Source organism: Lissotriton helveticus, chromosome 8 (assembly GCF_964261635.1).
Source record: "Lissotriton helveticus chromosome 8, aLisHel1.1, whole genome shotgun sequence".
NCBI lineage: Eukaryota > Metazoa > Chordata > Amphibia > Caudata > Salamandridae > Lissotriton > Lissotriton helveticus.
The window spans coordinates 1,591,885,063-1,591,905,161 of record NC_136069.1 but is presented as its reverse complement, the minus strand read 5'-3'; the positions used below and the strand labels follow the sequence as shown (position 1 = coordinate 1,591,905,161).

The window sequence follows — 20,099 nt, the reverse complement described above, 5'->3', positions numbered from 1 at the left end:
TCTACACAACAGAGTAATTGCATTTCGCACCTCTTAGGGGCCTGGAGATGAACAAAATGTTTTTTTCTACACCATCAACCTTTTGTAGAAGTACTGCCCCAAGACCAGTTGAGCTGGCATCAGTCATGAGAAAAGACGATTTTGCAGGATTAAAACTACTCAGGCATGGTTCATCGTTAAGGTGATTCTTACTGCCAATGAACTCTTTTTCACAATCCTTTGACCACTCAAATTCAATCCCTTTCTTCAACAATGTCCTTAGGGACAAGGTTGTTCCTGCAAAATTCTGAATGAATTTATGATAAAATTGGGCCATTCCCAAAAATGTTATAAGCTCATCCTTGCTAGAAGGTGAACGCAAATTAAGGATAGAATCCTCAATTTCCTTGACATTGAACTTGCATTTGTCAGCTCGAAGGGTGAGACCGGCATCTTGTAACTTCCCTAAAACAGACCTCAACCTTAAATCATGTTGTTCCAAATCAACTCCAAAAATGAGCACATCTTCCTGATACACCTTCACACCCTTTAACCCCTTCCCTGCTGGTGACGAAACCACTCCGTCATCAGCCGCTGTCGCGCTGTGCTGATGACGGAGCGGTTCCGTCACGGCCCACTCGGCACGCCTGCGCGGCGTGGATTCCGCACCTGCACTAGATGTTCCATTGAGCGGGCGGGGCCGTGACGGAACCGCTCCGTCACGAGCACTGCGCAACCGCGGCTGGTGACGGAGCGGTTCCATCACCAGCATGCGCCCGCCGCGCGGCCGCCCTGCCCCCTTAGCACTGCGGCGGTATAGCTCCCGCAGTGAAGGGGTTAAATCTCCAAGAATGCTCTCCATTACCCTTTGAAAAACAGAGGAAGCCAAAATAAGTCCACGGGGCATCCTTAGAAATTTAAACGTACCAAAGGGTATCACAAAGGACGTGTACTCTTGAGAGGAAGGGTGCAGCCTTACCTGGTTGTAAGCAGAGTCCAATGAAGAAAAGTGCTTTGCCTCTTCAAGATAATACAACATTTCAGAAATATTGGGTAGAGGGCAGTGGTCAACGACCACAGCTATGTTGAGTTCCCTCAAGTCCACACAGAGTCGGGCCCCACCATTTGCCTTACGTGCCATCACCACCGGAGAGACCCACTCTGTAGCTTCAACTTTTTGGATGATACCCCTCGCCAGGAGTTTGTCCAGCTCACACTTCATGCTCTCTCTCACTAAGAGAGGAACACTCCTAACTTTGGCAACCTTAGGTACAACATTTTGCTTTAGCCTTATGCAATGTACATAATTTTCAAGACACCCTAGGTCACTTGCGAAAACAGCAGGGAAATCTCTAATAAAATCATGAACCAAATAGTCAACCACTCTAACAGGAGGCAACTCCTTCATATAGACTTCAGGATCTTCGTTGGGGTCAAGGAACATATGCAGATCCCTTTGGTGAAGCCAACTTATAAATCCTACCCTTGTCGCCAAAATGTAGAAGTTGGTCTCTCACAATAAATGGATCCAGGCCAAGGCAGTTGAATTGAGTAGACCTTATTCAGCTAGTCAGGCGTAACTCCTCCCACAGTTCAAACAGTGCTAGACAACCTTCACCACATTCCAGAACTGGGAATCTGTGGCTTACAAAGAAGGTGCAGAACACCACAGGCACCCAAAGCAATTTGCTTGTTTTCCAAACAAAGGGTGGGCCCTTTTTCTTTGGGTGGAGGGTTTGGTTGAATCAGGTCTGCAATCTTTGTAGCAGGTGCATTGAAACGAAACTGGTACACAATGAAAACTCAATGAAACCTCAATACAAGCTATTGAAAGCAAACCATTGCAAATGAAACTTACTTGAGCTGAACACTTAACAGACATCTGAATACACTGGCCTCAACCCTAGGGACCTCTCTGCATCTTTCCGCTCATGGAATGCACGATCAGTCTGCAATAAAACCTCAGTCCTAACCAATCACTTTGATACCCATAGCCCACTGCTGCACTTCATTGCATTCCCTTAGACATGGATTAACCCTAATGATTCTACCACTCTAGAACTCTTCACTCCATCATTCTACTTTGTGACTTCAACCTTAATTACACCATCAACAGCAGGAGACCTTCTCCAAGCTACTCATTACTTAACATAACTAAACACCTATACACAAAAGGGCAAAGCACTGGACTCTTATGCTTATAGCTGACAAACTTTCGTCCCAGCCAATCATTGATCACTCTCCCACTGACCATGACCGAATATACACTGTGTTGAATATCCCTCTTCACTATACTCCATCTGCTAGATGAATGAGAAAACATGTCCCATGTTTCATCTACCCGCTTTTTTACATCAAATGACCAATGATCTTACACCACTGAAGCACACCACATAGGTTTGACATTTTGAACAAAACTGAGCAGGCTTTTGATGCACACTATCCCCTGCATACATTCTCTCCAATGACTCCACATCCACTATTCTGGGTCACGCCTGACAATCGATACAAAAAACAAGTTTGGGGCACTCTGCAAATGGTGTAAACATAAGACCTTTACCCCAACACAAAGAGCCGTGCCCGAAACATACTCTTAACTCTTGACAATGTCAAGCTGCATACTTTCAAAACATCAACCCATAACTACGTCCACATCCAAGACACTCGCGTATGATCAGCAATCCCCCTACCATGTCAAGAATCAATCCTCCTTTTCTTCTTTAAAACACTGAAGTGTTAGTCATCGACTGACACACTATATCTCCTGTACAACTACCTTCTCAACCTCTTCTAATATGGCTTCCATGGCCTTCATTCAATGGAACTTGCACTCTCTCATGCTGTATATTTGATCTCCTCTGCTCCCCACAATTACTATCGTCCATCCTCATTCTTCTTGTCCGACCTGCAGCTTTTGACATTCTGGTTCACCCCACACTACTTTGTTCTCTCCGAACCACTGGCATCAACTACACAGTTCCTCAGTTGTTTTACTTTTACATATTTAACCACTCATTCTCAGTGGAGTGGAACTCCAATAGATTCCCACCAACACCTTGTCCTGTGTCCCAGACCCCCCTTCCCTCTCCCGCCACAAAGGATCAGTTCTCCGGGCTTCCTCTAAACCACCTCACTTTGTGACATCATCTCCTCTTTTGGTTTCTAATAGCATCTGTAATGAGGATGACACAAACATCTTCACTTTCCTCTTTAACTTCATTCCATATCACCAATGACGCGTTTCTGACGGTCTCACTGCGATTTGACATTGGATGCCTATCCAGTCTCATATGCTTAGCTCCTCCAAGACGTAATTCAGACGTAACTCGCCCTCTTCCTCTACTCCCATCAGACCTCCAACCTCTTGCCACTTCCCTGTCAACAACTTGACCTGTGCCTTCTCGGATAGAAATCTATATGTTAAACCCTTTAATGAGAAGCTGAAGGAATTAATTGCCACCAGTGCCACATCAGCATGTTATTAGGTCATGAACATATACATAATACAACCCTACAGCCTATCATTCCACAACACTAAGGTACTATTTATTTCCCTAGTACTTCGAAATAAAACGAAGCTATTGCAACAGTCTGCTACCAAACCTCTTTCAGTATTACTTTATCCCATTATAGAAAGAGCTTAACTTCATAACCAGGAACGTATTTAACTTGGCCAGGCACACACCCATCTTCCCTTTCATCTTAAAGTTGAGGGCCTTCTACAAGCTGCTGACTACTGTAGTCAAACTGGTTCATGGTATTTCTTCACACTACTTCACTGAGATCACGACATGCTACACTCCCTACAGAAATCTGTATTTCTGATTACTAATCACACATAAACTCCCACATGCAACCTCTAGATTCCGGTCTCTTGATATCCAAGGCCCTTCAGCATTGACATTGAAGAGATACAGAGTCCACCTCGATAGATGTTCCATTTTCCCAATTTTGTGACCCATTTCCAGGGGCACCCTCTGTTTTAAAACACTGTTTTCTCTACTAGCATACATGTGTCCAATTCTTTAGCCCATAGTGACAGAGTGGGTCCCCTCGCCCTTCCCCAATGCATTGCTATACATTTTTTGGCCAGCGTGTACCCCAAGGTAACCCATTGTTGCTCTTCTGCGATGAGATCTCTGGCTTCCCATACATTAAGGAGCCCCAGTCCGGGTGTTAATTGAATATTCTTGCCCACCGACTTATGCATTTGTTGTGTGGGTTTTCCCCAGAATGGAGCTATACTCGGGCAGTCCCACACTGTATGGTAGAATGTGGCCTCTTCCCCACAGCGGCAGAGGCAAAGTGTATCGTCTCTGCAATCAATCCTGGGTAATGTGTCCCCAGTCATGAGTTCTTCTCTTTCAAAATTAAAAATCTGATAGGACCATGACCTTATTATATTTGACTAATTGATGAACTGCAATCTGGGTATCTAGCTTACACCACCTCCTTTATTAGGCCATTGAGGCTCAACCTCACTATTTTGGGGAGTTAAGTGCTAAAGAGGAGTAAATACTTAGTCATCCAGGTACAGTGCATTAGTATTGTTACCCCACTACAAAAGTAGTAAACAATATCAGCTGTTACACTGAGGACCCAGTAACCTACTGCCTTGAGGTCCCTGAGAAAATATCATATAGTCATGTAGAGCCCTGGCACTATTGTGTCAAACAAAACTTCACCACTGTTAAATGGGGACTAAAGCATATATTCCTTGATACAATATTTAGAAGGTGGCACAGTGAACAGACACACTCACAAGGAACAGGGTAGCATTGCCAATGTCCATGTCTGTGCTAACTAAAATCAACATCACTTTCCCTTGCACATCAGGGGATGCATTTGAATGTTTTCCAACAAGAAAAAACCTAGATCTACACATGATGAATTTTTAGCACCAAATTGAAACCGTGGCTGAGATAATGCTTACATGTAAAGGACATGGGTATAAAGAATTTAGATGCAAGTGTTTCAGATATGTTTTGCTGCTGGTGCAAAACAGCACTCCGCTAGAAGATCTGCAGATATCCAGAAAAGAAGACTGAAACCAGAGGGAGCGTTGAAAATCATGAGATCCGAGAACAGCAATGAAGTAGAAAGAACAATATCACATACGATTGATCTGTTCTGCACTAGTTAAATTGCTTTAACAATCAAATTGAAGGCTTTGCCTAATGAATGTTTCTCTTTCAGAGATGGAGTGGCCATATCACAGATTGGCATAAATCAGCGCAAAGTCTGCGGAGAACTCAGGTGGAAAAAAATAGAATGTTCTAAATACGTATTTACCTGTAAATGTTTGATAATCAACTAAAGGGGGCTTCCACCTTTACAAACTCAGCCAAAACCTTGTTAAGACACAATCCGCTCTTCAGCAGATCTGTGGCAAGAACGACAGCACATGACTTTGATTCGTCTCTCTTGGTTATTGAAAAGCACTTCTGATCGTACAGTTCAGGAAGTGTTAACTAGTCTCTACCTTTCTCATGATTACACACCTCTTTAATATATTTCTGTGGTTGTTAATACTAACTCATAAATTAGAATGTAATGTGAGGGTACTGGATGTCTATTCCCTGCTGGTATATATTTTCATTTTAGTAAAGTTACTGGACATTATTAGAGTGTCTTGGGTCCAACCCTGAGATTTGTGAGTAATGGGATACCTGCAAAGCAACAACATAAGCCAAACGAGTTTCAGGGAATATCTGAATGGTAATCTTGATCAACATTCAATGGTAACTGGTTTGCTTGATACAGTGCTTAATTTGTTAAAAACATAAGTGCCAGGGATCTAGTCAGGAGGCCACTGCAGCTTGCACCACACATTGCCGCTGCCATGCTGTCAATGATAGTAACAACACAACTATTAACCATCACACTCCTACAAGTGTGACAATTCGTTCTATTTCAGGTCCCCCAAAGCTATAAGAATGGTTTTGGCAGCAGAATATTTTAATTTTTAATGCATATTGAAATAATTAACTGTTGTTGTAGTCATCTCTAAATTAGCCAGACAGCGCCACCTTGGGCCAGACAGTCACAAGCACTGGCGTTCGCAATTAAGTACCAGTGCAGAGTACCGGAAATCACCGGTTCAAATTGAGCACTGGCTTTGGCTTGTAGCAGTCTTTCCTATAACTTACCACGAAGGTGGCTTGGCTATTTGTCTGGATTGCAGGGTACCGTCTACATGATCATACAGAAAATGACAATAAACCAGGATGGGCTCTATCGTATTTCAGGAAGGACTTTTGATATATCTCTGACAGGGGTCTGGATGCTATAAGATATAAATACCTAGGATGCACTCCAGTATCCCTTTAATTTAATGTGCCTCTTGTACAGTTAAAAGTTGTAAGGTGTATTCTAGATAGGATATAATCTCCTTACTTCCGGTTTAACGTCAACACATTTCAGCTATCAATTTGTTGGCCACTCAGTGTCCTGAGCTTTCCTCAGGGCTAATGATAATACCCCTCTGTCGGTTCGTCACTATGTCCTGATTTCCTAATCCTGCCAGTCAATGCTTTCTAAGGCAAACAACATTAAGCATGTGCTAACTTGTTTTGATTACTTGGCTGCAGCGGGAGCATATATTAATGCCGGTTTGTCAAAAAGAAGAAAGATCAATAAATGGCTGGTGCGTTTGCACACACAACATTAAACATGGAACATAAGCTTTTTTACAATAAGTGGCTGCCACACAAAAACACTGCATATCGACATGCAATCTGACATGGATTAGTAGAGGCACTCTTTGTGAGCGTGTCTAGTGAATGCCTACTATTTCAAAGTTCTTTGTGCATCAGAAGTTTCTTCTACAAATTGAAAGTAACTAATTTAAAGAAAAGGAGTAATGGTGACCAAATTAATAAAGTAACCAGGCCTGCAGAAAAAGGATTGAGGAAATCCTTTGACATCGCATTGTCCTTGTGGCAAATGGTATTGTAGGTAAAAAACAAACCCTAAAGCTCGTTTATAATTATTGAAGGGCACAGAAAGCCACCTTCTATGTTTGGAAACTTTTTAAAGCACAGTAATCAATAGTTTCACAAATGGTTCCCTCCACACGAATCTCAGAGATAGAAAATGTATTGCAATGAGGAATGAACTGCCTGTTAGTTAGAAACAACTTTGTATTGTTTTATCTCCTTTAGACTGAAGCTTACAAAGTAGATAAAACACTGACTTGAAGTGCCGATGAGACTTAAACTGCACACCACGGTTCATGTCGAATATTCATTCCCGTTATTACATATAATCAAAAACAGAAATTCTTTAAATTTCCTACCTGTTGACTTCCTGTGCTTTATTAGTCCTGGCAGCGTCAAGCAGTGCCTCATCTACGAGAAAAGTGAGAGACAAAAACAGGCAAGTAAAAACGACAAGAAAAGGACACAAAGCATACACTATTTTCATACACAGTACTTTCACACGCCCTTTGTGCTGTTTCAAGTCAAACAATGGTAGACGATGCTAACGAGCACTCAAGCATCTACTACCACTAATAACCTTGAATCAAACATTGCATGATGTTTCTAACCTAGAGGAAGACAGAAGCCTCCTTCTACGCAAGAACACACTACCTGCGCACAGTCGACAAGCATTTAAAGCCACTTGGAGATGTTTTTCACTTGGCAACAAGACGGATAAAAAATACAAATGCTTTTTATCATGGTTCTTTAGGGTTGGTTTCAGCAAGTATTGTGTGAGATTCTAATCAGATTTTCTGGTAACCTATAGGAAGCACTGCTTGTAAATCAGGAAGTAAAAAGAACTAACACCAGATTATGTAGATCCAACATTGTAGGCCTTCTCCGGTTTTACTGTATGCGAATTCACAAGAATAGGTGCAACGACCCGAACTAGAGACACGCCTGAAGCACTGAGCACAGTTCAATCGTTTTCCCATGGGATGTACAGCTGACCCGCACTGTTTTAGCAAATGGCTGCCAAAGTCAATGGCAGCACTAGTAGTGTACGAGTTATGGATCAAATTGATGAAGCAATTTGGATCGCAAATGCTACTGAATTATATAGGGGAAACGAGACAAGCCATGTTTGACCTTGAGCAATGACATCCTTGTAACTATTTGGCTTGTTTCAATTCCAGAACAACCAAGCATAGGCAAACTAATAGGTCTGGTGTGAACCGCTAGCCTTGTGGCAATTATTTTTTTGTCATGGCTTTTGCAAAACGTTATCGTCTGGGAAACTGCCGGGAGTTTATCAATCTAAAAAAAAAAAATATTGACCAAAGATGCCGTAACCCCAGTGAAGTGGGGTGCTGGGTTGCCCCTTGTTGCATGCTCGAGTGGGTTAGAGAAAAATGTGAATGACACATGTACAGAGAAATGGATGAAATGTAGTTGAAAACCCCTATAAATAAATATGTCATACACATACTTTTAGTAAAATAAAAGGTATTGGCTAACACAGACCTAAAAAAGCCAATTGTTGTACAATTGGCTGTCAGCCTCCTTCTTTTGAGAAAAAAAGAAGCAAAAAAAATGAAAGAAGAAAGCAGGAAAGAGAGAAATAGAAAGAAGGAAGGATAGAAGGCAAGAAGGAAAGAAAGAAGGAAGGCAAGAAGGAAAGAAAGAAGGAAGGCAAGAAAAACGGTAATAAGGAAGGCAAAAGGGAGGGAAGAAAGAAGGCAAAAAAGAAGGATAGAAAGACGGGTACAAAAAGGAATTAAGGCAAGAAAAAAGGAATGACAGCAAACGAGAAAGAAAGAAAGAGAGAGAAAAGAGAGAGAAAGCAAGAAAGAAGGAAGACTAAGAAAAGGAAGAAGGAAAAGAAGGAAGAAAGAAATTTAAAAAGAAAGAAGGAAATGAGGCAAGAGAGAAACATAGCAGGAATGATAGAATTAAAGAAAAAAGAAAGCAAGAAAGAATGAAAGAAGAAAAAGAAAAGAAAAGAAAGAAGGACTGAAAGAATGAGTGAAAAAAGGAACGTAAGCAGGCAAGAAAGAAGGAATGAGAAAAAAGAAAAGCAAGAAAGGAGAAATAAAAGAAAAAAGTATAGCAACAAAGAACAAAAGAATAAAAAAAGAACGGAAGGAATGACAGACTGAATGAAAAAACAATTAAAGAAAAAGTAAAGGAATGAAAGAAACAAAGAAAGAAGGAAGAAGTAAAGAAAGAAGTCAATAAAAAAGTGTTACAAATGCTGAAACTTAAACACGTTAAAGGCTAATTTCCTTGCTGGGCAAAGTTTATTAAAGAACCATTGGTGAATTGGAGTCCAGATTAAACGTGTTCTGAAGAATTGTCCGCTTATGAATTCACAATTATAATATTGAAGCTTTCGATAACTTAATACAGAACAGTTTCAAATGAACGCAATCTGTTCTGCTGTGAAATTCCAGCAGTCAAACAGTAAACACAGGACACTCCATAAGGAATTTACAACAGTATTGGCATAACAGCAAGAAGAGCAATGAAGCGGGAGAAGAAACGAGGAGGGACGCTACTAAAAGAACAGATTCGAGCAAGGATCTCCTGATTGAGAACAGCATGGAGAAGAGGCCTACAAAGGGAGACAGCTTGCATGATGGCAATGGGATAAGGAAAAGCACAGAGAAACAAACCATGAAAGCCCAAGAATAAGAGATCAGGATGAGACACCTCTTAGCAGCGCAGAAAGAGATTTATGGTTACGTAATTTACATTACAACAAAGATTGAATGGTTGCCCTACAGACAATGTTACCTAAGTGACGTGATATCAGCAAAAAGAGCAAATAATGACATTGGCCAGAAAGAAAAGCCCTTTCAGCTTCCAAGACAGAATATCCTACTGTGCAAGACCTAGTCCACACCACACTGACTAAAAGGAAACACTTCTGCCAGTTAATCACAGAATTAGATAAGTGAAAAATATGCTTCCACATGACATTTCCATGCGGAATACAACTCTACCATGAGTGAAAAGACGGACTAATTAATGAGGTAAAAGAAGAGGCTCTCAGTGCTGGGCGCTAATGAGGATTCAGATGAACATCCAAGAACCGGGTGCGGTCCTCTATTCACCACCACCTCAGTCGAATAGAGGACCTAGCGACACAAAGCTGCAAGGAGCAACGGAGTACAAGAATCCGAACGAGAGTTTTAATTGTTACATGAATATCCACGATTAAAAATTATTTTTAAAATAATATTTAATCTGTAAATCAACCAGAGCATTTCAGGTGCTCACAAGTCCTTCATCATGAGAAAACTACTGTATATACTTTCATAATAAACTGAAACAACTAAATGCAACACATTATTTGGAGAGTCAATATATTCTAGAATATACTCAAGTTTAAGTGAATGCCCAATAGAAGTTGTTATTTTCGGTCAAGAAATTGCTCTTCATGGAACATACCTTCACATCCCAAGATGTGGCATGCCTGAGAGAAGAAGACCATGCTTGCAGCGCCACTCTCCACTGCAGGCTTCCTGGCACTTTGTTGTGACTTTCCAACCCTCCAATCCCTTGTGGAAGAGCAGGCAGGTGACCCTACCAAGCTCTACATCTCGGTGGTATAGCTTTCTTTATTCATATTTTCTTTGAATGCATTTCAGCAAGTGCCAGGCATTCAATCATGTGTGAAGCAAGGTAGAAGATCTCGCCTTGCGTGAAGCACTGTTCAATTAACAGTCACTTTTGCTATATCAGACGAGAATCTTGTTATAGAAGATCTGGCCATGTGTGGCTATAGGGGGGGGCTGGATAGACCCAGCACATTAGGCTAAAGAGAAGGAGTTAAAGCTGTAGCAGTGTGGACGATAGTTTTAAGGCCCTCAAGTTTCCTTGGTTTCTGCAGAATTTTTCCAGAGAGAAGACGATTTACAGCCTGCGATGATCTGCTAAGTTGAGTGCTTCCTTTTGGTTTTGCTTGTCGAATTTACAGTCTTTCATGCACACTTTCATGTGCGGACAAAACGGACCGTCTGTCTAGAATTCCGGTGAGCAGAATGGAATATATATATATAACGTTCACAATCCACATCATTTTTTAGCAGAAATAATTTCGGCAATGTTAGACCTGTCAGCCCTTTGGGTGGTCCCTCCTATTTATTTATTTATTTATTTTTGTCCCCTTTCTGCCTTCCAATTCCTTTCATTTTTATGTCCACTTGACATTTTGGTGTTGTCCTAGGGGTTAGGTGCGTCCTTGTCCCTCTAAATTCCTTTTAGGCCTAGATGTCCCCCTTTTATCATGAACATTTTGTCCTACAAAATGGTGGCTGGTAACTGCCACAACTGACTACCTCAGGAACTGGCGCCATAGGAAAGTATGGGAAAAGCTCCAGAACCTTCCAGCTGGTTCTGGCAGCCTGAGGCCAGCCTATATAAGGGTCAGAACCAGGGCGGCCATTGAGGAGTGACCAGTGAGCCTGAGAGAGCCTAGTGAGGAGTGAAGCATTAGTGTGGGGAGGCAAGCGCATTGTTAGGAGATAGACTGTCCCTTGGTTCAGCTGCCCTACCTTGCTGACGTAGCCCCCTATCTACTGACTGAGCCCTGGCAGCGCTACATCGTTTATAGGCTCCTGAAGACATTAAACCTCCTTCTTTAAGACGTAGTTAACTGGCTGGGGAAGTCACCTGGGACAGGTCCTGACTATAAAGGAGATTGTTCCGCCTTCGTTTTCCCCCTTTCTTGTGAGTGACCCCGCCTGAACTGCTCGCTTAGAAGTGGTGGAGTTAAAAACACTTTCGCTCCTTTCCTGAGAGACTTCCTGGTCACAGGAAAATAGAAGTACCCGGTAGCGATTGGCGAGTGGCGACTCCGTCACCTAATCACTGCCGCTGATTCCTGGGCCCCTGTGGTAGAAAGTCAGCCGGGAGGGCTTGCCTGGGGTCAGCGGGGCAGTGAGCTTGGCAGCTAGCATTGCGGAGAACGGCGAGGGCAGGCGAGCGGGTTTCCGGAAGAAGATTGATGTGAAATTGAAGGAGGCCGTCCTGCGAAGTTCCCTCCCCCCCTCTGACAAACGCGAGGAGGGCGGGACACGGAGCGGTGAGCTGAAGACGCGGCGTAGCTCCGACCCCATCAGCTGCTTTGCATCCTGCAGCGCTGGGGGCGGTAACATCACGGAGACAGGATTCTGGTGGACTGAGGTTCCAGCAGGAACGAGTGTGAGGCCGGGACGAGTCCCCCAACCATGCAGTAAGACCGAGAAGCGGAGAGCGGGCCCACGGGTCTGAGAGGGCCTCCTAACTGGCTTCGGAGTAGTGGAGGGAGGGAGGGGAGAGCCTGCTGAACCCGACTGCAAAGACCTCATTCACAAACTAACAGTCGTCGCGAAGGGCCAGTAAATCATCAACGGGTTTTGGGGCAATTTCTCGTCCCGCTGTTTTGGTGGTTAAATAAACCAGACGCAAGGAGTGTTTGACTTCATAGCTGTCCTATCGTACCTACTTGAAAAGGCTGCCTGCAGGAAGGCATTCTACGGGGTGAACGGTGAATTGCAGCTTAAGGAGGACGGGGTTTCTCCTGTAAGGCCAAATAATTGGTGCTGTCAAATGGAACTGTGAAAGCTTGCAATTACACTCTGGACAGAGCAATCTAAAAGGCTGGTTGTGGACATTAGAATATTCTGCTTGTGGGTTTTCAGAGCTCCATCCCCATAAATCTTGGTATTATTGTACTAATAGTGGAGCTGATGCCTGTAACTTCAGGCTCAATATTGCATTGAGAACACATGGTTAATGAACAGCCTAGCCTAATTGTAAGGGAGATCTAAACTTGCTGAATACCGGATCGATGACATTTTTGTTTTATTTGTTTAAGGGGCAGGAGTTGTTACAGAACTCTCCTTTCAGAGAGAAGGGGAGAAGTGTCATTAATGCTTTATGAAACTGTCCTGTTGTCAATAATTACATGTGGAGTTATTTATGTGCTGAAACTAAAGACTGCTAAGTAACAAAGAGAAACTAGAGAATTTTTATAAAGCAAACCGTATTTTTCCAACCTGGTGTAGAGTCATTCTTTTTCTAGTGGATGTGCACTGAGTTACTGTTGATGGTGTGATGCAAGCTGTACACAATTGCCTCTGAGTTTAGACCTTCCTTCACTGTGCCAGGCTACACTATGTGGACTGGTAACCCCGGGTCCAACAGGCAAGCAGTCTTTTAAACCTGAAGAGGTGTCAACATCAGTTTCTGGGAGCTCAATAATACTGTCTTAAGTATTATGCTCCAGAAAATACTACAAAAGTCATGTGTTATGTTCGTCATCCATGACACCTAAGACAGTCATCAGGATTTCAAACCTGTTTATCCGGCTCACTGACCAGAGATCGACGTTCCTGGATTCAGCTGCATCAAAGTGCGGTGGCACAACCAGCCCTAGGGCATCTGTGGAGGCAATGGCACTCACAGCATGGCACTCGGTGAATCTGTCTGTCTTGTGGGTAGGTTTACTCATCACCGGGGAGTGTTGCAGGAAGACATCAAAGCTGGATGTGGGCAAATGGGTGGATACTCCATCTCGAAGGGCACTGCCTGTGGATTGAAGACTGTCTTGTAGCCAGTCTACTGTCTCCATGGTCATTGACACAAACGTTTATGCAGGAACACTTTACATATAACAAAACTGAGTTTTAGAAGAAGTAGTTTTCATGCGGCAGAAAACAGCGATGGAGTGCTATTGCGCCCGCACTGTTAGTTCTCTCTTGCACAACTGCCTGTATAAACCTCCTTGCTTCCAGATGGCATGTGTTAGACCTGTCAGCCTTAGGGTGGTCTTCCCCCAAAACGGTTTGCCTTACTCCATGTTGGAAATGGACCTTTTTGCAGGTTTATCCCCAAACCTTTTGCTTCTTCCTCGTATTTTTTCCTGACCTGTCTTTGTTGGTTTTAGGACTCTGGGCACTTTACCACTGCTGATCAGTGCTAAAGTGCATGTGCTCTGTGTGTAAATTGTGTTATAGATTAGTGTTTCCATGATTGGCATATTTGATTTACTGGTAAGTCCCTAGTAAAGTGCACTGAGAGTGCCAGGGCCTGTAAATCAAATGCTACTAGTGGGCCTGCAGCACTGATTGTGCCACCTACAGAGGTAGCCCTGTGAAGGTAACTCAGACCTGCCACTGCAGTGTCTGCGTGCAGTTGTGACTTCCATGTTGACTTGGCAAGTGCACCCACTTGCCTGGCCCTAACCTTCACTTTTTTTTACATGTGAGTCACCCCTAAGGTAGGCCCAAAGTACCACTGTGGGCATGGTGCATTGTATGTCAAAGGTAGGACCTGCCCTGGTGTGAGTGACATGTCCTACTAGTGAAATACTGCCAATTTCGTTTTTCACTATTGCAAGGCTACCTGTTCCTATAGGATAGAATGGGGAGTTTGCTTATAACATCTTATAAACATAACTACCCCTGGAAACAAGGTAGGAAAATAAAGTTTAGAATGCCTGAACTCAGAATGTTAAAATGCCTATTTTAGTGAGGGTGATTTTTACATTCTGTGTTTGAAAATACTCCTTTTGGAAAGTAGGTATTTTCCTGCTCAACCATCCAGATTGCCTCGGCTGGGTTTGTGGATTGACTGACTGTCTGGTTTTGGAGTGGCAGGGGCTGGGGATGCGCAGTGGTTCCTAAGGGTCTACATGGGTCAGGGCTGGGCTGAATAGAATCTCAAAGAGCGTAGCAGCGGACACTATGACGCCGCACCTAACATCCAGTTCCAAAGTAAATCCTTAAAGTTTTGTGCTGCCAATCCCAACGCCAGCTGCTTTTTGGCGTTGCTGTGTTTTCCAGATCATAGAGAATAGTTAATTCAATTTTGTGGGGGCGCACCAAGAAGAAGTCCAAACAAAAAGTGTCGCTTATGTACGTAGAAAATGTTCTTTATTTATTTTTAACCGTAAGATACAGATCACCAGACAATTTTACAAAACGAATCAGCCAACGCGTTTCACTCCTTTTCCTGGAGTTTCATCAGGGCAATTATGTATTTTCTTTACACGAGAATGGTTGGAACACTCTAATTGTTATTCTCGTGTGTTGTCCCTTTTGTTCTCTTGTCCGTTTTAGCAGTTCTCATGTGAGTCTGTCATGCGGGGCGATATCAGCTTTCCCACAGGCGTTTCACATTTCCATTTTCTAGCAGTTGTTGATACCTCGGAAGTTCAGTCTCTTCCTCGTCTTTATGTGATAAGTTTAGTCGTGATAAACCTGCATCGGACAGAAGTTGTCGTATCACAGTATCGGCATGGATGGTCCCACTCTTATATATATTAGGGGCTTTTTGGCGAGTACTGTGTTACTAAATTGCCATAATGTTAGAAGAGAGGGGAGCGCTTACCCTTAGTGAACCTATCTTATCTAGGGACTATCGTCACGAGGATTTTACCATGAAACGTCTTGCCCGGCAAAACAGACTGAGATAAAGAATACTTCCCAAAATGATGTTTTTATAACAAACTAAGGGTAAGCGCTCCCCTCTCTTCTAACATTATGGCAATTTAGTAACACAGAACTCGCCAAAAAGCCCCTAATATATATGCTCCATTGTTTCTTTTAGGGTTTGATCATATACCTATTAACAACAGTGAAAAAGTTATCATATATTTATAAAGATATGCAGATATCTCGGCCATACAACACAGACTAGGTGAGATTATATCGCAAATCATCTTTTATTGTAATTCCATGTATATGGGATATTAGACATCAGGATACGCTGTTAGGTGTTGTAAACAAATAGTCTCCTATGGTTTTTAGAATAAGTTGAGATACATCCAGTGATGGAACTACATTGTACTTGGAATAAATTTGACAGACCTTGCATGTGCCATAACACTCGATTGTCCTTGGTGTAATGTGGTGTCTCAGAGCTAATGTATGAAGTAACTATTATGTTAAGTAATGTAGATTGACTCAAATGACCTTCTTTCAAAACCCAGTTTTAGGTACATCACACTTTGTTTGTAATTTCAGGTACCCTGTACACACACGCAGAAGAGAGAATAAAACTCTTTCTATCTTGGTCCTGAGGAAGGTGGTCTTATCCCACCGAAACACGCGTAGACCTGGCGTGTAACTATACACAAGCAACAACTGTGTTACCTCAAACTTAGGAATTGTTTTTGGCTGGGAGTAGGCTGGTAGTGGGATTAGTGTGAAGTTGTATGAATGTATAAGTGTGTCTGGTGATTGATGTGTGTGAATCAGGGTGATGATTTGTATTGTAAAAATATTTAAGTTAGGAATATGTCACAAATGTTTTTGATATAACGTACTGTACTTTTTAAAATTGATTGGATTTGTACCATTAATCATGATACTGGTGTATATGGAAGAAATGAACTAAAAAAGAAAAAAATATATTTTTTATACACTACAGGAAAAGCAAAAATAAATAAAATTATGAAACAAAATTACTGATTGTGTGGTACCTATATTGATTAGAAGGCCAATGGATTAATTTGATGAGTTCTATCACATGAGAAAGTAAATAGTGACCACGGGGGAATTCTCGCATGTTTTGTTGTGACCTTCCACAACATAGCAACACATGTAGCTGGGCTTTGAGTACCTTTTGATCAGTTTGAGCTGGAAACAATATTTTGTTTTGTGAAACTCTGCATATTCTACAGAAGATGATGGATTATGTGACAAATCCATAGCTATGCAGAATCACATAATTCCAGTGTCAATGGTTATGGTACAATAACAAGCAAAAAACTGAAAATTGCAAAGTTTTGACTCATCATAAGTGAAAAGACTTGTAAAATGTCACTAATTCAACAGATACGGAATGGGAAGAAGCAGTGCAAGTGCCTATAACACAAAGAAAAGCAATGGCAACAGTTCCATGACAGTACTCACAACAAGTGCTACCACTGTCCTACCCACTCTCAATCTCCTGAGGTGTCCGCAGAAGGCAGAGCTAACTAATATAATTAGAAAGAACTTAAAGAACAGACACCCCAGTTTGGGGCACCAGCGACTCTGCATTTATTCTCTCCTAACAAATTCTTTCATTTTGTCACATCAATAGACAGAATTCATTATAGTCTGGGACACTGGAATGCTACGATCAGTAGATGCAGTGTTGGGGGCGATAAGAGGTGAGCAGAGGGAGAGGAATACAGAAGGGTAAAGGCAGAGGATGAGGGTGTGTGAAGGATGGGGATGATGAGAAATCCAGGTGGTCCCAAAGAAAGGGTCAAGAGCAAATGACAAGTGGTAGTGGGAGGGGCCAGAGAAGGAGTGTGAAGTGAAGGAAGGCTAGTATTAGAACAAGCAGGAGAAGAGACGGATGGACAGGCAATATGATGGGTAAGGGGGGGGGGTGATGGGAATGGGCGAGACTGGTGTGAGACAGGAGAATGATAAAGAAGAGGAAGCATACCTGCCACTATTTAGGAGAGAGAGTTCAAGTTTGAGGCACTCACATGATCTGTATATTTCCATTGTTTCACTTAAGATACATTCTACTCAAAAAGACTAACAAAAGAATGGTTGAGAAACTAGCCATCAAATTACAAGTCCAGTAGTCAACCTTTGAAGATGTACTCTTGGCACACTAGGTAGACAGGGGTAGAAACTGCCACACATTTGAAGCCTAGTTTGGACTCGTTGCTCAGTATGTCACCTTTGAGTGGTCATCCAATTGTTACTTCGCTTATGTAGTTAAAACAGGCATAACCCCAGGTCTTTGTAGCACTCAACTGTGCTCAGGAGCATGCGCTATATAATCCAAGCCTTAGTGCTGCCACTGTTTAGAATCTGGAGAGCTACCAGTGGAGAACAGATCCAGAGACTGGGAAGTGCCAGTCTGATTATGCACACCCATGCAACCCACACAAGCACATGCACAACCATCGTTTATTTACATAAACAAAATCATTACCCCATACGCAGCAGCAGTAAAGGTGAGGCTGACAGAAGACGATGTGGTGGAGAGAGAGAATGGGGAAGTGGAGAGAGGGAAAGGGGAAGCAGAGAAACAGAAGGGTAGAAGGGAGGAGGCAGAGGTAGTAGGGAGGATAGTGAGAAAAAAGGAGGATGGTGGAGAGGAGGGTGAGTTAAAAAGATAGAGGAGGGTGAGCAAAAGAGATGCGTGTGGGGAACAGGGTAATGGGCGATGTGAATAGAGAAGGGCGAGGAAGAGAGAGAAGGGTGAGGTGGAAATAACAGGGTGAAGTGGAGTGAGAGTAGACTGACACACAGTGAAGAGGTGGAAAGGTCAGAAGAGAGTAAGTAGGATAAGACAGAAAGAGACGAGGGCAAAGGTGTGAGAAATATGAGGGTGAAGTGGAAAAAGAGAAGGGCACAGCAGGGAAACAGGAGGGTAAAGAGGAGAGAGCTTAGGACGAGGTGAAGAAAGGAGAGTGAGATGGGGTGAGGTTAACGGGGCAGCAGGGTGAAGTGGAGAGAAAGGCAAGTGAAGTCAGGAGAGAGGAGGGTGAGACAAAGAGAAAGGAGGGTGAGATAAAGAGAGCAGAAGAGCTCAAGCCTAAAGGTTTAAACCTCTAGAAAAACACAGTTAAAAGTAGCAGACAGAAACCAGCCGAAGGTACAGTTTGCAGCTCCCAGCCTAGCTCCAGCTATCAGACACCTGAGAGACTCTGGACAATCTTACTCACCTTTATGGCCCACCCTTTCTTTTTCAAGGCCCTCCTAGATCCGAAATCCTGATGCCGGTCTGTCAACCTACGCCTACTTACGCGCCACTGTTGCTAATTTGAACTACTCGAATTTCTTTACTGGGAACCTCTTGTCCTTGAGCTCATAGCTACTCTCACCAAACAAATTCCCAGAGGACCTTTAATAAAACAAACAAGCATTGGCAAAGCCAATAAGTCTCTCCTATACAAGAGTTATTGGCTTTGCCAATATATTTTAGCCACGTTGTACACCAGTGTGGCTGCTGTTCAGCATGGCTAAAAGGTAGATGGCAATTCAATTTTCTGACTAACGCCTACATAGCTCTATACAACTAAGGACCAGAACACATCAACAACCGCCTGAGCTTCCACCAACCCTCCAAACTCCTGTGAGCCGCTTCCCTCTTCCTAGCTCACACCTCCCGCATCCACTTAAGCGAGAGTTGGGGGCACTCCTACTCCTTCTCCTTCATCACAGCGAAGTCCTAGAACAGCCCCCCCCTACATCTCCGGAATTCACACTTTCTTCAGGAATTCAGAAGGAGGCTCAAGACTTGGCTATTTAACTGATGCCACCAGACTTCACCCTCTTTTCAGGAATTCAGAAGGGAACTCAAGACCTGGCGATTTAACTGATGCCACCTGAGAAGGAAGCTTGGACCTCAGCGCCTGGAAACCCTCACGAGTGATAAGCTGCAGTTTATAAATTAGATTTGATTGATACAATGGGAGCCTAAAGCAAAAAGCCAGCAAATCACAAGCCGGAAAATGTGAGTTGCAAACCACAACGCTTATGCCAAGCAATAGGCAGAATGCATTTCTAGTTCAACATTCTGAAATTCCCAAGATGTCTTCAGCTTAGGCTGCGACCTAAAAATCACATCACAAGACACGTGTACAATCCAGCAGGGTCTAAATGTTCCCGCTTTAAAAGAAAACTAAATATGTACAAATGTATAATCGTCCATCTTTTTCACGGTCCCATTATCTTCTAAAATAACACTCACGCTTAAGTTTCATGCCTTAATTTTCCTGTCTATGTTAATCACCCCAATAGACTTTTGACCTATGAACCGTGATTGCTGTTTTGTACACATTTTCTGATCAAAACGCGCTGGCTTCTCAATATAAATGAATAAACAGGCTCATCCTTGTTACTGGAAGGAATAATGAGTCCAAAAGAGGGGGGCACGCGACAGGCAAAAGAAAATATTGTACATTTAAATGAAGACAAGCAAAAGTCGGTTTTGTGTAATATTACAGACCTGAACCTAAAATTATTTTCGCCCACAGAGTTTATTTAGGGCCAGCAGCACGCACATTAGGATTACAAAGTGCACATTTTACAAAAGAATAATACCGACTCTGCACATGCTTTCAGCCGAGACTCGCACTGATCATGCTAGGAAGACAGCAGGCCCCTCTAATTCAATTTCCAACTCTCTGAATAAGGAAGAAGTCTGGATGCTAATGACACCACCAGGCAAACAGGAATCCCAGCGGCAAGG

General features: G+C 42.8%; 1 protein-coding gene across 2 annotated transcripts in view; it reads right to left on the bottom strand.

Moving 5' to 3' along the window:
* The window catches only part of CLPB (ClpB family mitochondrial disaggregase), a 1,099,187-nt gene that overhangs the window by 1,043,305 nt on the left and 35,783 nt on the right, over positions 1-20,099 (bottom strand). For both annotated transcript variants that reach the window (XM_078658618.1, XM_078658616.1), the window contains exon 2: positions 7,277-7,328. In XM_078658618.1, coding sequence (XP_078514744.1) covers positions 7,277-7,328 — 52 coding nt within the window. The remainder of the gene's footprint in view (positions 1-7,276; positions 7,329-20,099) is intronic.